Source organism: Bos indicus, chromosome 5 (assembly GCF_029378745.1).
Source record: "Bos indicus isolate NIAB-ARS_2022 breed Sahiwal x Tharparkar chromosome 5, NIAB-ARS_B.indTharparkar_mat_pri_1.0, whole genome shotgun sequence".
Taxonomy (NCBI): Eukaryota; Metazoa; Chordata; class Mammalia; order Artiodactyla; family Bovidae; genus Bos; species Bos indicus.
Window position 1 is genome coordinate 114,491,002 of NC_091764.1, and position 15,951 is coordinate 114,506,952.

Here is a 15,951-nt window from a genome sequence, read left to right on the forward strand (position 1 = left end):
CCCTCAGGAAGGGTCCGAGGGGGACACAAGTTTCCATCTGAGGGCACCCCGGGCCCCCAGCATCTGTCCTCCAAAGTGTGTCCAGGGCCAGCCGGCCACTGCCTCAGGCCCATGGGCTCCCGGCCCCTATAAATGGAGGGGGCGAGGGCCCGGAGCAGCTGCTTCCTCGGTCGGGGATGTCGCGACAGCTGGGCTCATGCTGGCTCACAGGAGGAGGGGTGGCGATGCATACTTAGCGTTACTGAAGAGCAGTTCCCTCTGCGCCCGCAGATAGAAGTATATATATCTTTGTATTTATATTTACACGGACACAGTCCTCAGTTAGATGCTCTGTCCTGGGGGAGCACACATCTACACCCTCCCCTCCCAGCTCCCCTCTTCAGTCCCATCAGGGAGTCCTGAGACCCCGACAACACCCTCGCCCGGGGCCTGGGCCCCGTGACCCAGAGGCGCCTGTGGGTATGACGCTCCGCAGGCACCGAGCCCGGCTCTTCGGAGCCCCCAGCCGAGCCTTCACGCACCCCTCCTTCCACGGCCTGGCCTCCCTTCCCGGATTCTGCCTCTGAGCGCCTCCCTGAGACACAGCAGCCACGACCCTTCTCTCCCCCAGAGCACCAGGCAGAGGGCACGTGTGCTCTCCAGGGGCCCGCTCTGCCCGGGACCTGCCCAGCTGGTGGCTGAGGTCCCTGCCCGGTGGGCATCCGCTGGGGCCGGCCTGGGAGCAGCAGGCGCCCTCAGTGTTCTGGAAGGGAACGGGCAGAGCAAGGGAGGGAGCCAGAAAGGCTGCCTTGAGCAATGTTCTCCCACCGGGGCGGGGTCGGAGGAGGGCAGCTGGGCTGGGGTCTCGGCCTGGACTTGGTCTCGCCATCCACGGGCTGGTCGGCAATTCCCAAAGGGCAGGCGCCACGGCGGTTCCCAAGCCAGTGTGGGGGTGCCCGCAGATCCGCCTTCAGCTTCGACTGTGGAAGGGCTCTCTCCTCCCCGGGCAGCCGGCACCCAAGCAAGGCCGCCGTCCCCAAGTTACTTGTAGGGCCGCAGGAATCGGGACACCTTGGAGCGCAGCAGTTTGATGAAGGAGCGAGGAAACATCTCCTTGGACTCCTGGGCCGTGTACTTGAAGTAGTTCTGGGGGTGCGCCAGCACGTCAAAGAGGGCCTTGATCAGCTTCTTGTCCTGCAAGACACGGCGAGGCCCAGCGTGAGGGGCCTGTGGCCAGGCTGGGGCGGGGGGTGCCCTGGCCACTCACCTCTGCCACGCCCAGGGCCCTGAAGGGGCCTGGGGGTGTCTGCAGAGATGCAGCTGGCCTGGCTGGTGGGTTTCAGGACCCTGCAGGCTCTGCCATACAGAGTTGCAGTGTTACTAGCCTGATTGGTTTTTAATAGTCTCCTGGTTTTAACTCTTGGAGTTCCACTGACATTTTATATTAAAAGGGTATGCTACAAAAACAAAACAAGACAACCGACCATGCTGAAAACGAGAGCATGTGGAATGGAGAGCGAGGCTTTGAAGCTGAACCAACCCCCACCATCTCCCTCTACAGTCCCCCCAATGTCCCCCCTACAGTCACCCCAGCATCGCCCTCTAGAGTCCCCCCATCGTTGCCCCCTACAATCTCTCAATGTCTCCTCCTACAGTCCCCCCAACATCGCCCCTACAGTCCCCCCACCGTCGCCCCCTAAGTCTCCCCAACGTCCCCCCTACACCCCCCCAGTGTAGCCCCTACAGTCCCCCCAGCATCGCCCCCTAAGTCCCCCCAATGTCCCCCCTAGAGTCCCCCACCATCTCCCCCAGCTCAACCCTGGGGATGGCCCTTCTGTTGTGCCGAGGAATGTTTCATCCGTGTGGGGTGATGATTCCTGTCTCAGGGATAAGGAAGTGCAGTCCTCAGGGCCAGGAGCCCCGCCCAGGGGCTCTTGGCACAGGCCTGCCTGGAGGCTCCAGGGGGCCTGCACTCAGGCGCCGTCACTCACCAGGGGCGGCCCTGTCCAAGCCTGGGGTGGTCATCTGTAAAGTGGGGCGATGCCAGCTTGGAGGAGAACCCTCAGGGCGGGCCTGAGGCTGGCTGTGGCCCCCCGAGGCCCCCAGGCTTGCTAGGACGCGCTCATTGACCGGCAGCCACCACACCGCGTATTTCCCGGCCCACGTGCTAGTCGTCTCCAGTGGCTGTCTTGGGGTCTGACTGGACCCGGTGTGTGGGTGGGCACGCACACTCACGCACCCATGCCCCAGGAAACACTGGCGGGGCTCCTCCCACAGGCTGGGCGCAGCGCCAGGCGCCAGGGACACAGGGCTGAGTGGGAAGTCCTTGCGGGGAGTTGGGGGGAACCAAGCAAAAACAGGACGGAACTGTGATAAACTGCAGACTTGCTGGCCGAGAAGGGGACCACGTGGGGCCTCCAAGTGCAACCTGGCTAGGGAGGCCAAGCAGCTGCCCAGAGGAGAGCTGAGCTGAGAGCTGCAGGATGGGAGGGTGTGCGCTGCGCAGAGGTGGGAAGAACGCTCCCGGGAGGCCGTGGCCAGGGAGTGGGGAGTGGAGGCCTGAGAGCTGCTGCGGAGGCAGGCGAGGCCACACCAGGCTGGACCTCAGGGGTGGGGACACCTTGGGTTCTGGAGCTGACGGCAGAGGGCTGAAACGAGGAGGAGAGTCAGGTACTGTCAACTGGGCAGGTATGGGGAGGCCAAGGGACCCTGCATTTCCCGCTCAACAGACAGGTGCCTGAGGAGGGAGACAAGATGCTTCATACTCTAAGACCCCCAGGTCTCGTCCGGGTACGGCAGCACGGGTCAAACCTCTTGGCTTACAAACTGCCTGCTGGGTGCGGGAGCGCGCCAGGCCTGTGCGGGAAGGCTCTGTGAGCCGCCCTGTTTCTCAGGCTCCAGGCGGGGCTCAGAGGGCTTGCCTGGGGCCATCAGCTGGGAGGAGGTGGCAGCTGGAGCAGGAGTCGGGGTTGGGGCCCCGCTCTGGTCCTCCACGCCACCCTCAGCTCCCAGGCAGGGGGTGCTGTCCACCCAGGGGCTGGGCTGGGGCCAGACTCCCAGACCCCAAGCAGATCCCTGGGGCTGCTGGCTCTGCATGGTGAGAACCCAGACCCTGACTCGGCCAGCGCCCGCCGTGGGACGGCCACAGGCCCCCGCATGACTGAGGGGGCTCCACTTCTCCAGATGTACTCAGGATGGGGAGGGTGGTGGAGGAGTCTCCTGATGTCAGACACCACCCTGTTCGATGCTCCCCATTTCACAGATGGGAAAGCGAGGCCCCCGACCCGAGCCCGCCGCCTTCTCTCCTCCTGTGACGGCTCTCCTCGCCTCACGTCAGCGTGGGGCTGGGGTCCGGGCGGGGGGCGGAGGGGCCCCTGGTCATCCCAGGATTACAGGATCGCCTCCCGGAGAGAAGCTCACTCACTTTCAAAATTTCCTGGTGATTCTCCGAGGCGTAGAGCCGTCCGTCGCGGACGATGTCTTCGATCAGCTGCTGGTAGTCCTCTGCCAGGACGGGAACCCGAGACCCGCAGAGCGGGGAGGAAGGAAGGTGAGGGCAGGGGTGGAGGGCAAGGGGCCCGCCTGCACCCGCCCACCGTCAGCCTCTGCCCTCCCCCGGGGCTTCACGCTGCGGGCTTTGTCTTCCCCACCCACACTGGTCTCCCCCTAGAACACCGCCTTCAACCCCCCAAACCCTGCTTGGGCAGCACCTCCTGTGGAGGCCCGCGGGTACCACCCGTACCTCTTGTGGGTCCTGTCTGGACCCCACCCTCCCCGATGGCTGGAGCTCCCTGAGGCCGGTGACGTGGGATCGGTCTGGGTCCCCAGGGCCGGGCTGGGTGGGCAGGATGGCCACACTCACCGTCGTAGGTGACGTAGGGCACTTGGAACCCTTTGCCGCTGTTGCCTTCGTTGGATTTGAACTGGATCCAGAGCTTCCGGGAGCGGGAGGTGAAGGCGATGGGCCTCTCGTAGGTCTGGCAGGTCTCATAGGTGGTGATGGATGTGGGTGAGGCTGGGGGCGGAGACGCGTCACGGTTGAGCTGCCCCGGATCCACAGCCTCACCTGTCCCTGCCCGCCTGCCTCCCCAGCAGGCAGCTAGGCAGCACCTGCAGCGCCCAGCCTCCCAAACACTCCAGCTCTCCGGTCCCCGCGCATGTCCCCTCTGCCTCAAATGCCCTTCCCCACCCTCACCCCCAGGTCCCGTGTCCCTCTGAGACCAGTGTCCGTGCCCCCTCCTCCAGGAAGCCTTCCTGACTGCTCCATTCCCACCATGTTTCCTCTCTACTCTGGAGAACATTGTATTTCAGCCCCTTTCTACAGGCTGGTCACTGTCTCCCTGCCACCTGCTCCTCAAGGACAGGGCTCACGCCTGCACCCAGGACAAAGCTAGGGCTGGGAGGAAGGGTCAGCTCCCTGCCTGGTGAGCGGATGAGCAAAGGTGAGCTGGCTAACCCTTGGGGTGCCTGGGGGTGGCCAAAAGGTGCCCAGTCCTCCCTGCTCCCTAGGGAGCTCTCCTGACACTCTCGAGAGCGGGGAGAGGCTGGCTCCCTAGAACCCGGCCCTGGGGACGCACAGTGGAGGGGGAGATGCTGGGAATGGGGGAGGCAGGGAGGGCAGTGGGTGGGGATGGTCCCGGACTGGGCTCTGACTGGCTGGAGGAGCCCAGGCAGCTGCCTCGCTCATCCTGGCCTCGACGCCTCCTTCATACGCAGAGATGGGGCGGCGGGCGTTTCTGCTCATCATTGACCTGGAGCGGGTGATGCAGGCACCCGGGAACCACGCAGCACGTAGCAGACGAGGCCTCTGCACCCCCGTCCCCCTGTTCTCCTGCTCCTCCGGCCAGTCTCTGTGCATCAGACTCATCCCAGGTCCCCGGGGGAAGGCACCACACTGTCCCCCTCCTTCTCTAACGTTCTGACCTGGGGCTGGCTCCCGGTGGGCGCTGTGGTCCTACCACGGCGGGGAGGTCCCCTGCCCCCGGCTGAGGCACACGCTGTTGGCGGGGAGGGGGTTCTACCTGGTCCCTGGGGACTCAGGACCCCCCACCCTTCCTGCAGCCGTGGCCTCTGGGCACGCACTGCTGCTCACCCACTACCGAGGGGCTGGCCCTGCCACCTGAAGTCTCACTCTGAGCCCCCATGGGGTGGCAAGCCAGCCGGCTGCAGAGGGAGAGGGTGGGCCCTGAGTGAGCACCCAGCCTGGTCCTTCGCTGGCCCTGCAAGGCGCTGCGGGATAGGGGTGCTCCTGGGGCTCACCCTAGGCGGTGGTGTGGCAGGGTGTGGGGGACAACTGGGGTGAAGAGTGGCTGGTGGTCACTGTTGAGACCGGGTCTGGCAGGTCCTCGGTTGCCACGTGGAGGGCACACCCCAGGCTCCCCCGATCCTTTCCATGCCGTGCTGGAAAGCCCAGCCCTCGGGGTTAGACGCGAGCGCCTGGACGGGCACGTACCGCTCTTCCTCATGACCAGGACGTCGCCACACTCGTCCTCGATGGGCAGAAAGATCTCGGGGACCACGACGAGGATCCTGCGCTTGGGGGGCGGCGAGATGTGCCACACGCACTCGGCGTTGGCCGGGTAGTCGCCAGGGTAGTTGGGAGACTCGATGTAGCCTGTGTAGTCGCCGAGCTCGCCGCCACAGTGCTGGTCTGTGGGCACCGTGGCCCGTGGCCTGGTCAGGCCAGCTGGCCCTGCGCCACCGCGAAGGCCCAGGGAGGGCCGGCAGGCGCCCCGTCCCCTCCTGGGCCCTCCTCCCCTGGCCAGGCCCTGGGCTGGTCTTTCCTCGGGGACCCCATCCTGGCTGTCCCCCTCCTTCCTGGGTGCCCTTGGGGGCCTCACCCTGGCCTCCCGCCTGGCGCTCTCAACCCCCGGCTGGCGGGCTCTGGGCCCTGCAGCTGTCAGCTCCCTGCCAGGCTCCTGCTCCCCTCCGGGGTCTCAGCCAAGGCCACCTGAGCCCAGACGTTCCCTTTCTCTCCGCTGACTCGTCTCCCATCCTTTGCACTCAGCATCCCGAGATCCCCCCAGGTGCCGGGTGCGGCCCTCCCCACGGAGCAGGCAGGCTGAGGGGCCAGCAAGCCAAGCAGCAGGGGCAGGAGACACGCCTCCCTTCTTTTTCCATTTCAGCCAAGCCGTGCATCCATCCGCCAAGAGGCCAAACGTGACTTTGAATGAACTAACTGGTTCCTAGCTTAACCTTGTAAAAGGAAGTTAGGCCAAGAACAGAGTGTGAATACTGTGTGAGTACAGGCTTCCCCAGTGGCACAGTGGCAAAGAATCTGCCTGCAAAGTAGGAGCTGCAGGAGACGGGGGTTCGATCCCTGGATCGGGAAGATCCCCTTGAGAAGGAAATGGCAACCCACCCCAGTATTGTTGTCTGGAGAATCCCATGGACAGGGGAGCCTGGCGGCTGCAGTCCACAGAGTCGCAAAGAGGGGGACACAAGTGAAGCACCTTAGCACGCACGCAGTAAACATACGTAATTATCCCACATATTTTCATTTAAAACTCTTCTCCTCACACCCTAATTTCTGGCAAATGTGTCATTTTCATCTCATCATTCCAGAAACTTCCCTCTGACTTGACTTCCCCGCTTTTCCACATTAGGACATTTAAATGTTTAAAACCTTGCCTCCTCTGAGCGCCACCGGGAGGCCGCGTGCCCAGCGAGGGCAGCCCCGGCACGGAGGACAGCGTCCTCCCCGAGGAGCAAGTCTCCTCCACAGGCCTCGAGGCTGCGACCGGCAGCTCCAGCAGGGGTAAACTGGAAGGGCCGGAAACTGATGGGAGAAAAGGTGAAACACCGGAAAACAGGCCCCAGAGGACTCTGAAAAGCGAGTCAGAAATCCCTAAAGACAGTGTCTTCTGGGTCAGGCCTGAATGATGTGCTGGTTTGAGACTAGGGTGTGGCCTCTTTGCGACTGGCTTCTGCTGTCCACGCTACTCAGGGCTGAAACAGAGCCTCTTACAGACACAGCGCAGCCCTCTGTTTTCCCCGTCGCGCCCCAGGACCTTGTATACACCTCGCACCTCGCTTCCCATCGCTCGACTCCTCTGGTCTGTGCCCCTGGGCAGCCTTCAGAGCTGCAAGGTCCCCTCGGGCAGCTGCGCCCAAGCCTCCCTGGCTGGGCTAGAGCTTTTCCCCCCACAGACTGGAGCCTGGAGCCGGGGCCTGGCTGGGCATTGGTGAGTCACGGGCACCCACAAACAGTGCAATCAGGCCGCTTGGCGGAGCCCAGGCCATCTGACCCCCCACGCCCGGGCGCCCCACCGCGCGCTGTGCGGATGTGATGGGGTAGGGAGGGGTCACCAGTCTCCCTGAGGACACACCGAGAGGTCACGGCTCACCCTGCCCCTACGACCTGCCCCAGCCCGCTCCGGGCAGCGCCCGCCCCGGGGGAAGAGCAGCGCTCACTTTTGCAGTGTGTGACGTTGGTGGAGCCGTCGAAGTCCGTGCTGGTGTTGCCCGGACAGGTGATGCAGTGGTTCTGGCCGAACTCGGGCTGGTAGGTGCCGACGGGGCAGCGGATGCAGCGGTGGGTGGTGGTGTTGTAGTGGTGGCCGGGAGAGCAGTGCACTGTCGGGGGGAATGAGGCGGGGGGGGCATTCTCCCTGGGCTCCCCGCCCTCCGTGGCTGACTCAGCAGAGTCCAGGGCCCCTCCCCACCTCTGGGTGACCACCTCCCACCCGTGCCCAGGCCCTGAACAGGCTGACCCTCTGCTCCCGGACCCCACCCATGACCGTGCAGGGTGCTCTGGGGACCACGGTGGTCTCAGCGAGCCAGGCAGATGGAGCCCTGCCCCAGCGCCAGCTAGCTCCCTACTCAGGCTGACCCGTCTGACCCTCCGCTTGGGGCTGCATGTGGAGGGAGGCCAGGGATGATGGTACTGACGGTTCTGGTGTGGGGACCTGAGGAGTGCGGAGCTGGCCCCGACAGAGGGTGTGGCTGGAGCAGAGGTCGGGGCTCACGGTGAGGCCTGGGCTTTCCTCTGAGCGAGCAAGACCACCTGGAGCCTCCCCATGCCCCGGGCTGCTGCACTGGGAGCGGGCTCTGGGGGAGCTGGGTGAGGGCTGGGGCGGAGGCCCGGGCAGGATGGGTCAGGGCCATCGGGAGCTGGTGGCGGCCTGGGTCAGTTTAGAAGCTGGAACAGTCTGGCTCTGTTTAGAAGCTAGAGCTGCAAAGGTTGCAGACAGACTGGGGGTTGGAGGAGAGGGAAAGAGGACTCAGGGTGACACCGAGGTTCCCTAGAGACCTGGCAGGAAGGGCCGCCGTGCACCGGAGGGGGCCTGGGCTCATGGACTCTGAGGGGCTTGTTAGACACAGCGTGGAGCGTCGTGGGCAGGAGGGCGGAGCTGAGTTCAGGGAGAGGCTGGACTGGAGACAAGCTGGGGTCATCCGTGAAGAGATGCTACTTAAAGCGGGCTCTTGGGTTTATCCAGACTCAGGAGCGAGTGCCTGGGGGCTGGGACGGGCTGGCTCTCCCGGGGGTGGGGGGGCGGTGGGCTGGCTCTCCCGGGTGCAGGGGCAGGCAGGCTCTCCTCGGGGTGGGGGCGGGCCTGGGGCACAGGCCAAGGAGGAGCAGAAAGAGCGCTCCGGGGGCCGCGCCACTGAGACCTGACTGGGGCTCCAGCAGCACAGGGATCCTGCGTGCACCTGGCTGGGAGCTCAGGCCGAGGGCACTGGGGTGACCGTCTGAGTGGCCGGTGGGGATTCAGAGAGGATGAGAGGGGAGGAAGCAGGGTCCAGACACACTTCCGGGGGACGCTGAGAGCAAAGGCCAGGACCCCTGGCAGGAGCTGTGGGGGTTTGGGGTCTGGAGAGCTAGCTGAGAGGATTCAGAGTCTGTGTTGGGCCATCAGCGGGTGGGCAGGGCTGTCCATCAGCAGAGAGCCAGCCCTGGGATGGGGGTGGAGCGTTGGGGACATGACTGGCAGCACTGAAGACCTCTGATCTCTGACCTCACCACACTGCCCCTCTGCCTCCTGCACTTCCTCCCCTCCCAACGTCCTCCCAGCACAGCAAGCCCAGTGCCTTGAGGGATGGGCGGCTGGGGGCCCAGAGCTCCAGACTGGAGCTGCTGTGTCTGCCTGAACCTCTCAGACTCTCGGGCAGGCGTGGATTGGCCCCCTGCTGTCCCCGTCCTCGTGTGCAGCACAGAGCTGGTTGCCAACGTCCCCTGCTTGTGGGCTCCAGGCTCCTCTCCTGACCTTGGACACTTGCCACGGCAGGGAGTGAGGGGCATCCAGAGAAACTGTCCCTGAGCAGAGGGGTTTGGGGCAGGGTAGGGGGAGAGTCCTCACCTTTGGCCTCACAGTCTTGGAAGGAGGCGGAGCCCTCATGCTTGGTGAGCAGGCCCCCTCCACAGGGGAAGCAGCCCGTGCGTCCAGGTTCAGGCTGGTAGGTGCCCATGGGGCAGGCCTGGCAGGGCCTGAAGCCGTCGGTGGAGAAGGACCCTGGAGAGCACTGGCCTGGAAGTCAGAGGTCACGGCTCAGGCTGGGGGAGGGGCGCTTCACTCAGGCCCTGCCCTCTGCTCAGCCCTCAGCTGCCCAGGAACGGCTGCAGGCAGCAGGCAACCAGGCCTGGGGAGGGGGAGGAATGTACGGTGTGGCCTTGGCCAGGCCTGGCGTCTCTCCTTCTATCTGCTGGGAGGGCTGCGGGACGAGACGTGCCCCTGCTGTAGAGCTGGGAAGGGTGGACCCCACGGGTGGAAGTGGGAGGTCATTTATTTCAGGGGCCTCTGCCTGGGGGGCAGGCCAGGCTGTGTCTTCACGTGGGAGCAGGGGCAGCTCCCTTGGAAAAGACCCTGACGCTGGGAAAGATTGAAGGCGGGAGGAGAAGGGGATGACAGAACATGAGATGGTTGGATGGCAACACCGACTCAATGGACATGGGTTTGAGTAAATTCCTGGAGTTGGCGATGGACAGGGAGGCCTGGTGTGCTGCAGTCCATGGGGTCACAAAGAGTTGGACACAACTGAGCGACTGAACTGAACTGCACTGAACTGACACTCCCCAGTCTATCTGCCTGGCTGGGTCTGAGCAGAGGCAGGAGGGTCTGTGAGGTCCTTAGGGCACAGCTAGGACAAAGGGAGGGGACGACACATTCCAGCAAAGAGTCAGGATGTGGAGGGTGTCCTGGTGCTGAGCAAGACGTGTGCTTAGGGCCTTCTCAGCCCAGACCCTGGAATTTGCTGCTCCCCCAGGGGCCTCTCCCCGTGGCTCAGTTAGTAAAGAATCTGTCTGCAATGCAGGAGATCCTGAGTTGGGAAGATCCCTTAGAGAAGGAAATGGCAACCCAGTTCAGTACTCTCGCCTGGAGAATCCCATGGACAGAGGAGCCTGCTGTCCATGGGGCCGCGAGTCAGACACTACTCAGCGACTAAACCACCACCACCACCAGGGGCCTCTCTGGGGCAGAGACCACACTCCTGCAAAGGGCTGGGCCGAGGGCAGCAGGCCGGCCTGCAGGGACTCGGATCTGATCCCTTCTGTCCTGAGAAGGCTGGAGGTTACCGCCGCCCTAAGGGAGACCCTTCCTCCCCCATTCTCTTGGGTAATCCCCACATGGCCTGGGAAGGGAGGCTGATGGGGGGAAGGTGATGAGCCCATTCACAGATGAGTTAATGTGGGTAGTAAATGGAAAAGCTCTTTGCAAACCAAACTGGTTGGTAAGTTGAGAAAGGGCTCTCCCAACCACCTTCAGGGCAAATTGTGAAGTTCTCTGTGTGGGGCACGGTTCTTGCCCGGTATCTGGCCACACTCCATGAAGCATCTTGGCCCTGATGGGTGCTTCATGAGGGCTCACGTGTTTGGTGACCCATAAAGCATGAGAGCCTCCGCTACCAGCTGCCCTGTGAGCACGTGATCAGCTGTAAAGTCCTTTCGACCAGCTCAGGGCGGTTTGGAAACGTACCGAGTGCAGCTCAGCGCCTGCTCTGCACGCGGGCTGCAGGTCTTCCAGGCGCTCTGTAAGTGCAGCCCTGCTGACGTCCCCCGGGCTCGGCTTTGGGAACCTCAGTGCAGGCAGGAGGTACCTCACCCCCCTGCCCCGCCCTCCTCCGAGGGTTGGCCCCTACTCACCTCCGCACTCGGATACGTTGCGGGCACCAGCCAGGCCGAGCCCGTCGCTGCTGGGGCATGGTGTGCAGCTGAGCTGGCCAACCCGGTCCTGGTAGGTCCCCGGCGGGCACGGCACACACTGGCCGGGCTCCCCGCTGAAGTAGGTGCCAGGCCCACAGGCCACTGCGGGGGCAAAGTGGAGAGACTGCTGGGGGCCGAGGTGCGGAGTGGGGGCCAGCCGGTCCGGCTGTCCATCTCCTGGCACCCTGAGCTCAGGCTCTGTCCTTCCACAGAGGGGGCCCAGACCCTTCCCAGAAGCGGTGGTTTGGGGGTAGGAGTCAGGCGGTGGTCTTCAGGGAGGACTCTGGTCTCATGCCTTCTCCTGGCTGCTGCTGCTTAGGGCCCTCCCAGACCCCTCCGCTTAGCCCTCTGGTAAGGGGCCTCCGCACGTTGCCCTCCAGCCCCGACTCCTCGCCCGTGGACCACCTGCCTCCGGGATGCGCCGCAGTCACTTCATCCAGACGAAGCCCCCCTGCCCGCCCCTCTCCATCCCTGTGTGGGAGCTGCTACCCGAGGCCATGGGGGGCAGAGCAGAGGGGCTGGGGGAGTGACGGGGCGCCGGGGGGCTGAGGGTCCAGAGATGCTGGACTGAGGAGAGCCCGGGGAAGCTGGCGGCACTGATCACGTAAGCACACTGACGAGGAGACAAGGAAACAGGTCGGGAAGATAAGGAGGAAGGGAGGTGGACGTCTCCCTGAACAAGATGTTCAGAAACATGGACATAAAAAAACAAGGTTAGAAAGAAACCCAAGGTATTGAATCGGAGGTGCTAGTATGAACTCATGGTTTTATAAAACACACACGCGCCCGCGCGCACACACACACACACACACACACACGAAAGCATTATGGAGCAAGTGCTGTTAGCCGTCCACAACGGGGGCCTCTGGACGAAGCAAACGTGGACGTTCTTTGTTCTGTCTGGCAACGTCTCTGCAAGTTTGAAATGGTTTCAGAGTAACTTATTAAAAACGCATGAAGGATAGCACCGCCAGTCCCCCGCCCTCCCGCTGGGTCGCGGGGCGGCACTCTGCCTCCTGCCCTGTCCGCCCCCCGCCGCCGGGATTCTGCCTTCTCCCCCGCTCCTGCATCTCTGGCCTAGTCTACGCCGTCTGCTCTGGGAATGTGGCTCCACGCTAATCAGCACCTCCATGAGGGTGACTCACGAGCTTCTCAAGCTAGCCGGGACACCTGGAACCCCACCTCCTCCGACCCCTCTCCCCCAAGGTCCCCGGGATCAGAAAACCACGGCCCCTCTGCCCAGGTGGCCCACATCCCTGGAGCCGTCCTGGAAGCCTTCTTCTCCCCCGCCTCCCCCTTCAAAGCGTGCTCTCTGGTTCTCTCTCCCGCGTCTGCCTCTCCTGCTGCCCCTGCTTCCAGGCCCCGTCATCTTTCTCCAGGTCTCCCCTCCTCCTCCAACCACCCCTCATCTCAGCCTTCCTGCAGCTGAAGGCGGGTGAGGCTGCGCCCACTCGGTGTGGTCCAGGGCATCATCCCACAGCGCCCAAGGCCGCCCCAGGCCGGCCAGGCCCTCTTCTGTCCTGAGGGTGTGTTTGCCTGCTGGCTGCCTGCCTTCTTTCCCACGTAACCGTGGACCCCGCTAGAACAAGGACTCTTGCTGGGTTCACCTCCTAGCCCCCTGCGGCTGGCTCTAAAACCGTCCCCAACTTGATGCGCCAGTTCTGGGGCACCTGTCACTAGAGGCACTGGTCACCAGCCTCTTTCACGAGACCTGGCCACCCTGTCCCAGGCCCTGCTGTGGCCAGGTGCCCCCCTCCTCCTTGCAGCATGGCCACCCCCCTGGGAAACCCTCAGTCTCATGGGCATCTTTGCCCGGCTCCTCTGCCCTTGGCTCCCACGCGCCTCCTCCAGGAAGCCTCCTCTAGCCACTCACACCGGTCCCACATCCTCCATGCCCCTCGGCGGGGGCCTTGCTAACCTTGCTCTTCCTACCTGCCCTCCTAGCACCGGGGGTGCGGGGTGCTATCTAATACCAGCCATCGTGTCTAAGTGCTTCTCCTCGGGGGGGCCTCCTTGTCCCCCGTCCCCTCCCGACGTGTCTGTCTCCCCCATGGGCTGTGACCTGGGCTGGATGGACAGAGGCAGACCGCAGGTGGTGCTGTGGGCAGGGACTCACCGCATTTGCTGTCCTGCGGTGCGTGGCCGGGGCCGCACGTCCCCGGGCCCTCTGGCGCCTTGGCTGGCCGCTGGGCCAGCTCGTACTCGGTGCCCGCGACCTGCACGGAGAAGTGCTGCCGGCTCAGGGACTTCCGCAGGGTCTTGATGGCGGCCTGCAGGCTCTGCTCTGCTCGCCTCCGCACGCAGTCGGCCTCGCAGGTGTCTGCAGGGGCGGGCGAGACCCAGGCTCGCCACCTCCCCCGGGAGAGGCCTCCACCGCCATGTGCCCCCCTCTGCCAGATGCTGGGGCAGCCGGGCCTCTGCTCGGGGTGCTTTCCCGCAGCAGCAGCAGCAGCAGCAGTGCTGGAGAGGGGCGCGGGGGGGCTGGAACGTCTGACAGGCTGGGGACCCAGGCTCTGAGAGGTGTGAGTGGTTCGAGGCCCTGAAGCAGATCTGAGAAGCGGGCGGGCTTCTGCCACAGCGATGCGTCTCCCCTCCCCGGGCCCAGCGCCCTCATGGGAGCCCCTCCAGCCGCGCCAACACCCGTGAGGCTGACTCTGTCTCCAGCACAGCGTTACAGCCCTCCGACCTTGAACCCGGGCCCCTCGTGGCCTGGAGCCCCCTGCCTTGCTAGCCTTGATGCCCCGCACTCAGACTCGCCGTGAACTCCACCTTCTGGCTGCCCTTCCCCGCACCCTGTCTCCTGAATGCACCCTGCTCTCTCTGCTCTGGGCCTCTTCTCCCTCTGCCTGAACACCACCCCTGCCACCCGCTTCCACTTGGTGAACTGTGATTTCAGGTCCCGGTCCGGACGGCACTGCGTCTGGGGAGGTCCTGGGGCCCCTCTCTTGGGGAGGGGCCTGAGCGCGGCACCCTGTTGGTTCTCACGTGCCCACCGTCCAGCGTCTCCCTTGGCCCTGGGGGGGGTGCGTGCCCCTTCCCTGCTCCCTCCATGACCGGTGGTGCCGCCAGCATGGGGACCAGCGTCTGTCCCCCGTTTCTGCAGCGTCCAGGGCCAGGCCCGCCCCGCACACACTTGCTGACAGACCCCCGCTCCTCTGTCACAGCCCCCCGCTCCTCTGTCACAGCTGGACACTCATTCACAGCGTGGAGGGAAATGAGAAACACAGTCCAGCCCACAAGGCCCCTTCTGGAACCTGGGCGAGACCGGTGCAGGGTTCGCGGTCCTGGGGAGGACCTGCCCGGCCCGGGTGAGGATGGGGGGGAGGGGAGAGGCGGCGCGGCCCTCCCTGCAGCCCCAGGCCTGCTCCTGCTGCGGCCCTGGCCTCCTCCTCCACCCTGGGCTACACAGCTGCTTTGAAGCCCCACTGGCCCCAGCCAGCTCCCCCGCCTGCCCGGCCAGCCTCCATATCCGGGAGCCATCGTGGCTGGAGTGGGAGCCCAGCTTTGGGCCCAGCGGACCCCCCGCCTGCCCTCCCCGTTCGCCGTCCTTGCGGAGGCTCTCAGCACCTCGCGAGGGGACCCCCTCACCCACCTGAGGCCTCTTCCACCTTTGTCTCCACCTCAAACTCGGCCGTGATGTGGGTCACCTCCTTGGATGGAGACTTCCGGCCACGGCGCCTCTTCTTGGAGGAGTCACACTTGAGGGTCACAAAGGTCATGTGGCAGTTTTCTGGACAAGGAAGGGGCCACTGTGGCAAAGGCGGCGGGGGGGAGCGGGGGTCCCCCTTGCCTAAGAGTCCAGGCTCAGACGGGCACACAGGCTGGAGAAGGCCAGGGTCTGCCCCAGGATGGGCCTGGGGGGACGCAGCCCTGTATCCGCCCCAACAAGGCCCTCACACTGCTGCCCTCGGGGCCCCTGGAGCGTCTCCCTTAGTGAGGCTGTGCAACCCCAGCTCGGGGCAACCTGGCCCAGGTTAGGCCTGCCAAGCGCCCAGCTTTGTCAGGTTTCAGCAAACAGAGCTGGCCTGCTTTCTTTTGGCCCTGCTCCCTGGCTTTCCCCGTGGAAGTCCCCCCCCCGGAACGCCCTTCTTGGCCACCCTCATCCAAGAAAGGGCCGCTGAGGGAGCCCTGGGGCTCCTTCCACTTGGACACGACCTGGCAGAGAGCCTCGCTCTGGGGGGAGCTCACTGAACCCTGGGGTGAGGTGGAGAGAGGGGCCCAGGGGATGCTCTTCTGCTGGAACGCTGGCTTTCATCCCCAGGGACACCACACGGTCTGCGGGGCACCAGGGGGGGCTCTGGGGGCCCCACTGCCCACCACGTGGGCTGGCACTGGGATGGCCCACTCACCCAGCAGCAGCTGCCTCGGGGCCTCCTTGGCTGGCTCCTGGCTTCGGGGCCGGAGGTGGCACTTGGCATCTCGGATCTTGAAGCGCGCCTTCTGCCTGATGAGGGTGGCAGGGGCACCTGGGGAAAGCCCACACCCAGTGGCGGCCTCTCCCATGGGAAGGGGGGTGGTGGGGGCCAGGCGTGGCAGAGGGGGAGGGCCTGAGGGTGAGGGGACCCGCCGGGGGGGCCACATCCCCTGGGAGCTGGGGGTGGGACCTCTGTGGCCTGACATCTCTCTCTGAGAAAGTGCGAGTGTGGATGGCGGGGCCGAGCTCCAGCCAGGGTCAGCCAGCCAGAGGTCTGAGGAGGAAGAAAGGCAAGCTTCCCGCCTTCTCTCTCATCACCAGAGCGAGTTTACGTGGCTCGTGCTTTTGGGAAAAGGGGCAGCACACGCGGGAGAGGGGAGCATGTGAGAGAGGGGACTGGGAAGGACGCAGATGCTCA

The 15,951-nt window shown here is 64.7% G+C and overlaps 1 protein-coding gene across 2 annotated transcripts in view; it reads right to left on the bottom strand.

The window, feature by feature from the left end:
- Positions 1–271: 271 nt before the first annotated feature.
- The window catches only part of SCUBE1 (signal peptide, CUB domain and EGF like domain containing 1), a 126,629-nt gene continuing 110,949 nt past the window's right edge, over positions 272–15,951 (bottom strand). For both annotated transcript variants that reach the window (XM_070790537.1, XM_070790538.1), the window contains 10 exons: positions 15,469–15,585; positions 14,712–14,849; positions 13,236–13,439; positions 11,060–11,221; positions 9,279–9,446; positions 7,393–7,554; positions 5,432–5,629; positions 3,842–3,994; positions 3,404–3,483; positions 272–1,173 (listed from right to left, as the gene is read on the bottom strand). In XM_070790537.1, coding sequence (XP_070646638.1) covers positions 1,021–1,173; positions 3,404–3,483; positions 3,842–3,994; positions 5,432–5,629; positions 7,393–7,554; positions 9,279–9,446; positions 11,060–11,221; positions 13,236–13,439; positions 14,712–14,849; positions 15,469–15,585 — 1,535 coding nt within the window. In that variant the 3' untranslated portion in view covers positions 272–1,020. The remainder of the gene's footprint in view (positions 1,174–3,403; positions 3,484–3,841; positions 3,995–5,431; positions 5,630–7,392; positions 7,555–9,278; positions 9,447–11,059; positions 11,222–13,235; positions 13,440–14,711; positions 14,850–15,468; positions 15,586–15,951) is intronic.